Raw genomic sequence first — 12,566 nt, 5'->3', positions numbered from 1 at the left:
TCCGATCTCGGATTTGAGCCAGGTGAGATGCAAGACTTGCAGGTTCTCTATAACAAGATTTAATAGAGTAAAATGATCGGTTTGATTACTATCCGGATCGAATTTTTACGAGACGATTTTGGATCAGATCTTCGAATTCGGGTAAAATGTTCAATCCTAGGCCTAGTTAAAATAGAGGAAGTAGAGCATTTTTTGTCTAAATTCATTGATAAGCCAAAAGCCCCAAACCAGGTAGAGTTGGTATGAAATACATATTCCTTTCCTTTTTCTTCTTTGTCCTTCTTTTTTCCCTAAATTAAAAAAAAAAAAAGTTAAGTTCGGTTTTCCTATAGATCTAGATCTGTATATATATATATATATATATATATGTTTCCTTGGAATCTCCAAAACTTGTTTAAGATCAAAGTGGTGGGTGAATTGAGTATTTGCAGGAAGAGGAGGTGGAGAGAAAGATGCAGGATTCGGAAACAGGGGAGATTCCTGAGGATCTCATGATCGAAATAGCGGCGAGATTGCCTGCGAAATCGGTGATGAGGTTCAGGTGCATCTCAAAGTTCTGGTCATCTCTCCCTTTGTCGACACACTTTTGCAACCGTTTCCTGACGTACCAATCCCAGCAACCTCGTTTCTACATGTCGTTAGTGCACCGCCTAGAAAACACAAAATCTCTACTTCTATCATCCACTCCAACAACCACATGTCCATGTCCATGTCCGTCTTCCTCCTTAGAATTCCACCAAGACCTCACCATCGGTGGTGGGATGGTGGGCAACTTACTACGCGTTCTCCATGGCTTCATCTGCTTCACGGTGAAGTCAGAGGCGCGTATCTATAACCCCAGCACCAGACAACTTGTCATCTTGCCTTGCATACAAGAATCTTTTGTCAAAGGATATCCCCATTATTTCAGTCTCTACTTTATCTGCCACGACCCAGTCAGCGATCAGTACAAGCTACTCTGCGTAATTACGGCCTTATTCTCTAGACAAGGACTAGACGAACAAGAAAAGGAAGAATTAGCAAGTGTCCCAGAGACTATTTCAGAGCATTGGGTCTTTGTACTAGAAGCTGGTGGTTCGTGGAAAAGGGTTGCAGAAGATTTTCGAACTCCTCACCATCCTTCCCGTCAACAAGTGACTATGAACAATGTTTTATATTATATGGCTTTCACTGATTCTTCACAGACTTGTGTTCTTGTGAGTTTCGACATCAGGTCTGAAGAGTTGAGTATGATTAAACTACCTCCTCCCCCTGGGAAGAGGTTGGCTCTAATAAACTACGGTGGCAAAGTAGCTGTCTTTGACTTCTCTTTGCTCAAAGAGAATGGCTTGGTGGATCTGTGGGTTGTGGAACATTGGAGGAACAAGGAATGGTCAAGGAAGACTCTGTTTTTGCAGCCTTGTCAAATGCATTTAGTCACTCACTGTTTTTTCACGGCAAAAGGTACAACTCTAAAAGGTCAAGTTCTCTTGGTACCACAATACTTGATTCCTCCCTTTTACTTTCTCTGCTATGATTTCCAACTCAATCATCTCAAAAAGGTTGAAATCAGTGGGATACCGGATCACTGGTTTACTATGGATAGTTTTTTCAAATCTTTTGACGTGGAGTTTATGGATCCGACTGAGAATGTCAAGTACCTCGAATCTTGATCCTGCTTTTTAGGATGACGACGGCATTCTTCGATCAGATCATCCTGTTTCGTCTTTCTCTTTGTTTAGCTAAAACTTATTTATTTTGTAACTAGGTAACTTCCCTTTGAATTTAATATGTTATATTTCTTTCTTGGCCTTTTGCTCTCTTCATTGGCTTTGTTTATTTCCATCTCTTCCTTTATGCGTATTTTTTGTTATCAAATCTGCATTAACAAACTTTATTCATAAAAACAAACCAAAGTTTTTCTTTCAACATTTACGAAATCAAAAAAAAAAAAAGGGCAAATAATATCATGTTCTTCTTAAATCTAAAACCAAGGTTTGAAGATGCTAGTTTTTATGTCTAAACTACTTTAAGCTCACGGCTTGCGAGAAGGTGACTCATTATATTTCCTTTTCCTACAACATAACTGACTTCAATAATCTTCATATCTATATATATAAAAGAGGGTTTGGATCCCTCCTAGGCTGTCCAAATAGGATTCAAGCTAGGAAATTCGTGTTTTGAGAGCGTGACACGTGTCAAGGACATTCAAAACACACCGTTTCATTTAAACTTCACTTTGATGGGCTTTATTCTGGGCCGACTAACAAACAAAAAAGCCTGTTTTCTCTACCCTCTTCTTCATGAATTTGATTCTTAGGATTCATCGTCGCTGCGTAAATTTTTTTGTGTGCCATCCATGGCGGTTCTGAAAAGGCGTGTGACTTCCTCTATAAACGTCAAGTCAGTGCCTGTTTATGTCGTTTCGGTCTCTCTTCTTAATCTCTGAACAGTTACAAATCTAAAAAGCTTGACTCTTCATGTCCACTACAACCACGATCGTGCATTCAATGATTCTTATCCTTCATCCAGGCGGTGATTGTATAAAAAGGTATGCCTTCTTCCCTTTAGCATCATCCTTACAGTTCTTAATATCGAGAGAAGTTTTATTTACAGTATTATGGTAATTCTTCAGTACTTCTCACCTCTCCCAGGACCAGAATGATTATCCCTGCCCGATGGATCTAAATCCATCCCTTAATGTCGTCGGGTTTGATTTGAGGACCGGCCGGTGTTCTTCCACGGTGGAGGTGCGGCTGCTCAGATTTGTCTGGCTTTGAGGTTTTTTGCTGTTGTGGTATCAAATATAATCTGTTTGGTTCTAATATTTTTTTTTTTTGGTAAAAAGTTTGGTTCTAATATGGTTTGTATGTAACTCAGTTTTCATATAATTGCTCTGACAAAATGTGTCATGAACTTATTGTTTTGAGCTACGTTTCTAATTATTTTTAGATCACCGAAGTAATTACGGAGCAATGGATTCAGGCTCAGCAGCTTGAACAGGTCTTTAGTTTTTGCTTTAAAGTTTGTCGTTCAATGAAATTGGATTTTGTGAGTTGTGATAAGTAGTGTTCAATGCAATTGGATTTTGTGAGTTGTGATAAGTAGTTCTAACCGTAGTACTCACTCGTTACCAAAGTTGATCATTTTGTTTTTCCCTACTGCACCTTGGAGAATTCAGCGGTCGTACTTAAAGTCTAAAAGCTTTTACTGTAGCTTAATCATCTTATAAGCCTCTCATTACGTATATCTCTATTTAGCTCATTAGTGACATCCAAGGAAAACATTTGCCCAAAGTTCAAGAAGCATTTGATGTTCATTGGGATGGAAAGAAAGCTTCTCTCTTTGTGCAATCATATCTCACATAAGCCCTGTCTCAGTAAAATATCTTCTGGGCTACTGTTACTAGACACCACCACCAGGTTTTGTTTCATAATCTTTACATCTCATCATGTCTATGATTTAGATCGTATATATAATGCGTAACTAAACTTTGCTTTGATTCTTTATAGTTGCAAGGGTTCATCAAACATGAGATGGGAAGAACCGAGATCACACATGGGTAAAATATCTTATATGTATTTTTTTTGGATAAAATGTAAATTATATTATCAGAAGTAAATGTTTGTTACAAGCTAGGTGCAGACAGCTTCGTTGGCAAAAAAAAGGAAGCTAAACGTGAAAATAAGTACGAGAAACTTGGATTAGCTATAAGTTAACCAGACTGCAAGGAGACTGGCACATCCTTTGTTGAACCTTTGTGAAGGATGTTCCGGGTGAGCCTGTCAATGTGAGCAAAGGTAGTACCATGAGGTTTAGCAACGCATGAGTGTAACCTGTTTTTCCTCTCTTTCCAGAGAAGATAAGAATGTTCCTTGAGTGACCAGTTTTCTTAGTAACAAACAAGATCACCCTTCTGTTGGAGAGAAGGGAGCCAAGCGGTCAATTTTCTCTAAAATTTGTTTAGTTAACATTATTGCGTTGAGAAAATAAGTTAACATTATTAATTCATATTATATGAATGAGATATTTTAAATTCCATCATAGCATATTTGAAAAAAAATCAAAATCTGCTGAAACATAACATTGTTTGAATCCATTTTCAATATTGATCAAATCATCCGAACAGCACTCAAAGCAAAAATAATGTTTTTCAGTCATCGATTGAATGTATGCCAAACATTCGTTTGAAAATCATTAGCACCATTATAAGACTTTATATAGTCACGTGAAAGTATTTCAATATCTTAATCTAAGGATTTTAGATCATGGATGAACTAAATATAACAAATATTTATCGTCCTAAATAATTTAAATATTATGTATAAATGAAATGAAACAACTATAAAAAGTTATTTCTAATTTTTATACCTAATTGTAAACGTATTTTCATAGCCAAGTAAAAAAAAAATATTAAAACATCAAATGTAGCCATTATCATTTTCATCGAATTATTTAAAATGATTAGAAAAAAATTCTCTAATAAAAATAACAAAACAAATAATTAAAGTGTATGTTATTTTAATTAATAATAGTTTATAGTTTCACATTTTCATTACAATTTAAGATACTTTTATATTATTCATTCATTCGCTGCTCGCCTGTAAGGCGGGTTTTCCCTAGTCTATTACTATAAAAATATGTTGTCTCCCTCCTGGTGATGCCACGTCACTAAGTGGAGGAAGAAAACGCTGCCACGTGTCTCATTCTTTTAAAAACACTGCATTCGCACGGGCTTTGCATTTTGTTGGGCCCAAATCATCTCTTTCTCTAGCCCATAAGGGTATACTTGATGAAACACGGCGTTTTCCATTAGGTTCTTCTTCGTCTCTTTTCTGTCTCCAGCGCTAATGGCGATTGAAGTTTCTAATACGCTCTTTCATCTTCTTCTTCACTGTCTGAAACAATACATATAACGGAGTTATCCTCTTTAATCTCACAGGTCTCCAGCGAATCGATCCTTTCATGAGGAGATCCTAATCACAGCAGCTCATGCTACCTTCTATGAATTCAACATTGAGATCAGTCAATGGGTAAGTTGCAATCACTAATCGTATGAGGTTGTTGATGTATGCTTTGTTACTGACTGATCTGTGTGGTTTTCTTATTTTCAATCAGAGTCGTAAGGATGTTGAAGGGTCTTTGTTTGTTGTCAAAAGGTGAGTACTTTAGGTCTTCAGCTATGCGTGATGTTGACTTTTATCTTCTAAAAATCTGATTTTGTTTTGTTTCAGAAGTAAACAAGAACCTCGGTTTCAGTTTATTGTAATGAATCATGGGAACACAGGTCAGCCAGAGAAGCATCAAATTACTTTTTTTGTTGATGTCTTTGTCTTTGATTAGTTGCTTCGTTTTTTTCAGTGTTTTAGTTTGTTTAAAGCTAAGGGAAGGTCAGGGAAGGCTTACCCGATGATTTTGTTTTGAATTCTTGATTAAGGAGATTGTATTAGTAATCATCAGTGTATTGTTTAAATTTTGTCTGGGCAGATAATCTGGTGGAAGATCTCCTGGGAGATTTTGAGCCTGAGAAGAGTACTCTGAAATTTGATGTTTCTTAGCTAACTAGCAACCTAATAAGAAACGCAAAATGGGAAGACCAATTACTCTTACAGGTACAGAATAAGTGAATGTATACGTGTATATATATATAGATCTATATATATATATATATATATATAGAGGTATATCTAACTAATTTAGTTGATTTAATCAGTGCCTCCTGCAGCATCATCTTCGCAGACCGGTTCTCTCACACGGTAACTTATCCGAATCAGACACTCTGACTACTATAAATCAAGAACGCCGCATAGCTAAAGGTATCGTCGCATTCTTTTACACGAACTAATAATAAATTTAAGATATCAGCCAATCAACAAAATAACAACTGCAGATTCTGCTCGAAGTGCCAGACAGCTACGAATGGAGATTTGTGTAAAGAGAAAAAAAGGGCCCAGATAGCTGGATCTTCATCGGCATCTGGTAAATAAAATTCTGTGTCTTATTAATAGCATTTTAAAAACAAATTTCTGTTTCCTGATGAGCTGAATCTGACATTATACAACAGCATCTACTTCCGGAAGCTCAAAAAGACCACGTATGTCACTCACACTTTACGACCGTTTCAAGATTCGGTTATAATTTCATAATTAACCGATTATGCGTTTGTTATATCTAGGTGAAAATGATCTCAAGACATATGACAAATGGGAGTTGGTCTCATGTCCATCCTGTAAAGCGTTGTTCTGGAATGCTGAAGCACCTCGAGTTCAGACAAACCAAGAGAGCAAGCAGTTTAGTCTTTGTTGTCAGAGAGGTCGTGTGAGACTTCCACCAGTTCGGGAGCCACCGTCTCCATTTCTAGAGCTTTTAGAGTCGCCGAGCTTCAAGCCCCACATCAGAATTGCTAACAGTTTGCTTGATTTCCCCTCTATGGGTGCCAAAATTGATAAGAGCGTCACTGGGTATGGACATGAGAAGATCTCCATGACTCCATCATCAAACGTAGGTATCATCATGAATAATATCATTATTTGCTGACTATAGACAGATTCATGTTCTTTAATGTTCCAAATGATGTTGATGCTAGAACCGCTTGGTCACAGTGCAATTTGAAGGATCCTAGGTCAATCTTAACTTCGATACCTATGTCTTTATTTCATTGTCTTCAAAAGATGATATACTGACTCTTCTTATGTCATGTATCTAATTATCTCCTTGATTATCACATTAAAGACCAGCTAACTTTGTTTGCTTGGTTTTTTATATTCAAAAGTGCCTTCTCAGATCAATGAAAACATTTTTGGTTTGTTTATGGTCACTGTAGTTCCTGCTGGGCATATGGTGTTGTAGAAGCATTGTCTAACAGGTTATGCATAAATATAATATGGTTTCACAAATTTTCAAAAAATACAAACATTGATTTTTGCTAGCATTTTTCTCTCTGAAAGATTAATATGGTTTCTTATGTTCCCATGACAGAATGTTTCTTTATCCGTTAATAATATCGTACCAACTTATGGATTCCTTTGTGGTCAAGGCTGTAATGGAATTTTGGATCCTAATGGTAAACTGATTGTCATCTATAGACTGTCATAACTGGTTTTATGACCCCCCATCTACATGATTCTATAAAAGTGTGGCCTTTTACATTTACATGTGCTTGAATCTGACGATCTGGTCTATAACACTGTTTTAGATTAATTCTCCCAAGTTATCTTTTTATAAAAATTGAGCAGTGAATCTAACAGTGTTGTAGTCTTCTTACTTGCTCCATCTCTGCTTTGATTCTATTGAAAACCATTTTATGTAATTCTTTCTGTCTGCACCAGCAAGCAAGAAATGGATATGGCTAAACATAGTACTGTATGTATTCTACTGGAGTAGGATTTCTATGTGAATTAGGAATCATATGAATATGATTTAGATAAGGTTTTCTATTATTTTTCTAGATAGTTTTGGCTTTAAGTTTTCCTGTTTTCGAATTACTTCTCTTGGTATAAATACCAAGCTTCATTCTCAATAATATTCAAGTTAACTTTGATCCCAAACTAAGATTTATCATGGTATCAGAGCATAACCAAAACTAAAAACATCCAAAATCGATTAATGGCCTATGACTCAATAATATTATGTTCTTTCATGAAAACATATTCATGTTCGACATATGACACTAACTTATCTTGCAGTTCTACATTTCCAGTTCTGATGAAAAAACATCCTATTAAAACTGACCCTATTAATTAAATAATTGGCTTCATATACAAAGTCCCTAATGTGTATTTACTACCTTATTTACACAGAAAATAAATAAATATATTTCAAATAAGTCGACACAACTGATGAATAACATAACCGCATAAAATATTAACCATACAACAAAAACTAATCAAAAGTACGTATAACTAAAAAAATAATAGTAGTATTTTTAAAAAAAAAATAATGGATTGCATATTTTTTATAAATATTTATTGTTTAGTAGAAATAGTCGTTCGTATATTTTGATGGAAAACTATATATATATAGATAAAAAATTGAAACGGTGATTGTTTTACTAATTAACAATTGATATTAAAATTACAATGCATCTATTTAGATCAAATTTTGAATAGTTATTTAGTTTAATATAATAAATATTTAGTTGTTAAATATTTTCCGTACGCTTTTGTATTCTTTTGTATTATGTTATAATTATCTAAACATCAATCACAAAATTTCAGTGAGAATTTAACAGCTTATTAATTTATAGTCATTTTTTTCAATTTCAACACATAATATATATTGAGTACGGAAAAAAGATGATAATCCAAACTTATCAAATTTAAGCTGCTTAACGTATCAAGATACGATACTTTAATATTATTTTTTCCGGTTTACACAACTAATAATTAACCGACCTAATAAAAAAATTACTTATAAATGTTTACTTAATCTATAATTACAAGTTCGTCTTTTTCCTCACGGTACTCTTTAGATTCATCCAACTCGAGAAAACTACTAAAAATTATGTGATGGCACCATGAAAAAATTTTGGTTATCAATACGGCATAATATATTTAATCTTCAAATACAATAATATATACAGAATTTAACTAATATGTATGTTTTAAAATATAATAATTTATATTGAATATTTACTTTAACTATTTCCATAATTTTTAAAAAATAATCCCGCCCGTAGGGCGGGCCGGCCCTAGTATGTAATAATTGTGTGTATAGCCTCATTGCACTCCTCTTGTTTTCCCTTGGAAATCGTATATACTGTTTACTCTACTCTTTTCTTTGGCCAAAAAATTGAGCAAAGCAATGTCTTCTGGTGGATCAGTATATGCTTTTGTCTTGATTCAACTCCAGTAGAGTGTGTAACTTTGAACAATCCAATAGATGATTTTTCTTTTTTTCCAGTTGGTTTGAGTTTGAGATGGTAAATTGCAAAATGTTGTGAATCACACAACATTTGGAATTCTCACAACAATATCTCTCGTTGAAAGATACAAGGACAGTAACTTAATTACAGAATGGCAATCATTACTTTTACTTGCCGTTTGATGAACTTAATTAGTAGACAGTAAGCTTTAGTTTGGCGGATGTCTCACTATGCCTCTCCAATTCAACTTCTTGCTTTTACTCTTGTTCAATCCGCAACAGGACCTGTGTCTACTCCCTCATTTATCTTTCTCTAACTTTGCATATATTTCCTCTATTTCTGGATGTGAAATGTCTCCCACAATAAATTCTGCCAGTCACAACTTTGTCCAGCTTTATTCTGAATCCTCTCTCTCACAGTCTTTTGAAACTTTCTCCCATTTTCGACAGAGACACTCTGGAGCCAACAACTCTTAGTAACTCCAGATTACTTTGTTTGGTCTTATCGATAATAGTGCTTTGTCCTCTTGAAGATGCCCCGTCCTGCATAACTAGGCAACGCTAATGCTCGCCCTACTCCATAACTCTTTTTCCATCAAATCAAAGTGGCTATGATGAGCTTCTTTTATATATCCAACAAGGCTACAAGCGAAAAAGGTGAGGGTGTTGGGCCCGATACCGCTCTTTTGCATCTGCTTGAATAGTTAGTTCCAATGATGCTTTATTGATCTGAGACCTATAATAAGCACTCTCGATGCTTCTACACTTGGTGTACATTTTTTTATCAGTGAAGTTCCAACTTCCAACTGCACCATCGGATCCAATCCCGTTCGCAGCTAGAGGATATCCACCATGCTCAAACAACCGCAAGCGGTCTGGGAACTGACAATGAACATCACCTGCTCATCAACAGTTAAACTTAAAAAAAACGTAAACAATAATGAAACTTATGTTAGCAGGTTTAACGCAAGTACAGGTAAGTATCATACACTCAGAAACTATCGAATGAAGTAATATGTCAGGCTAGATTCCAATTTCATGTTATGCCATCAGGTCAAACGAACATGGTTAATCGGAGATTCACAAAAGTTAAAAGTCGCATCTTTACTACTCAAGATCACTAAAAACCATTACTTGAAGTGATATTACTTAGCTCATAAGTAAACTGAGCTTCCTCAACAACATACTTACAAAGCTTAAATATTACATATGACCTTATCAAAAACCCACAACGCAAGAAGTTACATGTCACATCTTCACTACTCAAAATCACCATCATTACTTGAAATGACAACAACATACCCAAAGTAAAAACCTACAGCTCACAAACAAAGCTAAGCTTCCTCAACAAAGCTTAAACATTTACATTTGAAAAAAGTTGCAGTTAATCAAAAACACACAACACAAGAACAAATGCAAGATAATACGAGCAAGCAGATATTAAAAAGGAAGCAGAGCAAAGCTGGCGTATCTCAACCTCAAGTAGCTTCAATGTCCTCCCGTTATTTGTCTCCAACAGCCGACGAAATAGAAACGGAAACGAATACAAATCCCTCAAAACCACCTTCCAGCCCATTAACTAATTAAACGAAGCCCAATAATGTAAATGTTTGGGCATTAACTAATTAAACGAAGCCCAATAATGTAAATGTACCCAAACATACTATACTAATCAGAATAGAAATATGAACAATATTATAAAAAAAAATAACCAACGGCTACTTTCTTCTTCTTCACGTCTGCACCTCCGACGCGTTTCACAAACAGAGGTTTTGAAAATTTTCAGTGAAGAAGAGAGTGATCACTACTAGGTATCATGATTATTACCTTAGATTGTTTGAAAATTTCTTACATTTGTTGTGTTTGTTATTTATTTTTTAATTTTATTTATGTATGTAGTTTCTCTGTTTTCTCTGTTTCCTAATTTGGTTTTTTACAGGCATGTTTGGTATTGGAAAAGCCTCAAAAATCACTCGAGGGTTTGCTACAAACTATTTGTAATGTAGACACAGACAAAACATTACGGGTGAGTATATTTTATTGTGTGTGTGTTTTTTTCAGTTGTATCATCCGTCTTATCTATGCTAAACCTTTCACTGCAGACTCGTGATTGGACAGAGCGACCACTCCCACCAAAGATGTTGCGATATGCAAGAACGGATACGCAATATTTGCTTTGGATTGCCGATGTTTTGGCTGCCGAGCTCAAAGAACTTAAAAAGTATGATGAGTGTATTAGGAGGTGCAACAAAGTGTGCTTAACACTATACGCCAAAGGACAAGAAGATTTCAAATTAGCTAATCGGGAACAATATGATTGTCGTGAACGTGCTTGGAAACTTTGTATATGGAGAGATCTGATGGTTAGTTTCCTTTGCTTTTTTTTTAATTGTTTCAGTTCAGAATTTCATAAATAAGTTTTGTAGTTTTAATTTAATGTCCGTTTCTTTCTCAGGCACGGATCCACGATGAAAGCAGAGAATTTGTGTTATCTAATGAGGTTATGCTTGAATTTGCTCGGAAAGTTCCAACCACATACGATGTGTTTAAATCAACCGCTGATCAACAAAGAGGGGGGAAAATTGATGAGGTGTCGGTAATTTTCCTGTGTCATTATGACGATTACTTCAACCAGATCATGAGTGACAAGTCTGTAGCTCTTGAGACCGCTTTTCCACTTATTCTTCAAAAGTGTCTGGGTATGAATGGAACGTGTGGGATTAATCTGTTGAATTGTTCTCTTCTGGGAAATTTCATAATCATTCCTTTTTCCCTTCTGGTCAAAAAAAAGTGGAAAACAAACTTCAAAGGTATCACAGATACCTATACGCAAGCCTGACGTTGCTGTGTACGAGAGTGATGGAACGTTGAAGTTTCGGTGTAACCATGGAAAAGGGCAATGGTATCTGAAGATGGGGCTTGCAGAACAGACTCAAATTCATGGAGAATATGCTTTACAGTTGAAGACTGAAACTTTGGGTGGTCCTGAAAAAGTTGAGAAGAAAAAGGATTTGTGTAATAGTTGCGGCAAAGAAGGGATCGAATTGAATCGTCACCGGATAGTACCACCATCATACCGGAAATATTTCACAGAGACACTTAAAATGGATCAGTCTCGTGATATGGTGTGGCTGTGTCAAAAGTGTCAGAAAATTGCTCTAGAAGCTGGAGAGCGTTACAAGAAAACAATGAGTTCAAGATATGAAGTCTCCCAACCTTCTCATCAGAAAATGGTTGAAGCTAAAGAACATGTAAATATTCGAAGAGCTGCAGCAGCGCTTTTGGATAGGCCGACCATCCCAGAATCTCGCCGTGAGGAATACATGGAGGTACGTGTCAAATAGTTTCACTGAAACATTTAGTTTATGAACCAACTTTGATAATTTCAATTGGTGTTAGATCGTAGAGAGGCATTATGGCCGAAGCAACCTTTCGCGCGAGGATTTGGAAGGAGTTCGAAAGATTGGGTTGATGAGTTCTAAGGAAGAAAAAAATGAAACAAGTGTAGAAAAACAGATCATTGATAATCTGTTAAAGAACTCCGGAGAAGATGGAGTTAAAAGGTTTTGTGAAGAATGGAGGCAACAGTTCGTGAACGATCTTCATCCTACAAATTTACCTAGTGAGTGGGGCATGTAACATTCACTTCACAAGGATGTCTTCTTTTGTTTTGTGGTTAGTTTAGTCGTTTGTGACTTTGACTTCATCCTAGAAATTTACCTAAT

General features: G+C 35.7%; 2 protein-coding genes across 5 annotated transcripts; both read left to right on the top strand.

Annotated features, from left to right (window-relative positions):
• The first annotated feature begins 212 nt into the window (after positions 1-212).
• LOC106371398 (F-box only protein 8) lies at positions 213-6,790 on the top strand. 4 transcript variants are annotated; one of them, XR_001274531.3, is made up of 10 exons: positions 260-1,443; positions 4,922-5,012; positions 5,098-5,138; positions 5,214-5,266; positions 5,341-5,369; positions 5,467-5,591; positions 5,693-5,795; positions 5,870-5,958; positions 6,044-6,073; positions 6,155-6,790. XR_001274531.3 is itself a non-coding variant. In XM_022687429.2 (1 exon), the coding sequence occupies exon 1, from the start codon at positions 453-455 to the stop codon at positions 1,650-1,652; it is 1,200 nt and encodes a 399-aa protein (XP_022543150.1). In that variant the 5' UTR covers positions 213-452; the 3' UTR covers positions 1,653-1,792. The 4 variants fall into 4 exon arrangements, 1 of the variants encoding a protein (XP_022543150.1); XR_001274530.3 differs by lacking the exon at positions 5,341-5,369; XR_001274528.3 differs by having other exon boundaries at positions 5,341-5,591.
• LOC106369592 (protein RRP6-like 3) lies at positions 6,136-12,480 on the top strand. The gene is made up of 6 exons (XM_048742150.1): positions 6,136-6,480; positions 10,781-10,867; positions 10,944-11,204; positions 11,297-11,532; positions 11,633-12,170; positions 12,241-12,480. The coding sequence occupies exons 1-6, from the start codon at positions 6,136-6,138 to the stop codon at positions 12,478-12,480; spliced, it is 1,707 nt and encodes a 568-aa protein (XP_048598107.1).
• The last annotated feature ends 86 nt before the right edge of the window (positions 12,481-12,566 follow it).

The sequence above is a fragment of the Brassica napus genome, chromosome A10 (assembly GCF_020379485.1).
Source record: "Brassica napus cultivar Da-Ae chromosome A10, Da-Ae, whole genome shotgun sequence".
NCBI classification, from domain to species: domain Eukaryota; kingdom Viridiplantae; phylum Streptophyta; class Magnoliopsida; order Brassicales; family Brassicaceae; genus Brassica; species Brassica napus.
Note: the sequence above shows the minus strand (reverse complement) of the source record. Positions and strands in the feature narration are given on the sequence as shown.

Excerpts from the sequence above, each read along its gene's own strand:
- LOC106371398 (XM_022687429.2), top strand. The coding sequence starts at position 453 with ATGCAGGATTCGGAAACAGGGGAGATTCCTGAGGATCTCATGATCGAA.
- LOC106369592 (XM_048742150.1), top strand. The coding sequence starts at position 6,136 with ATGCGTTTGTTATATCTAGGTGAAAATGATCTCAAGACATATGACAAA. Across the intron at positions 10,868-10,943 it reads ACACAGACAAAACATTACGG|ACTCGTGATTGGACAGAGCG; the intron begins GTGAGTATATTT and ends CTTTCACTGCAG. Across the intron at positions 11,533-11,632 it reads TTTCCACTTATTCTTCAAAA|TGGAAAACAAACTTCAAAGG; the intron begins GTGTCTGGGTAT and ends GTCAAAAAAAAG.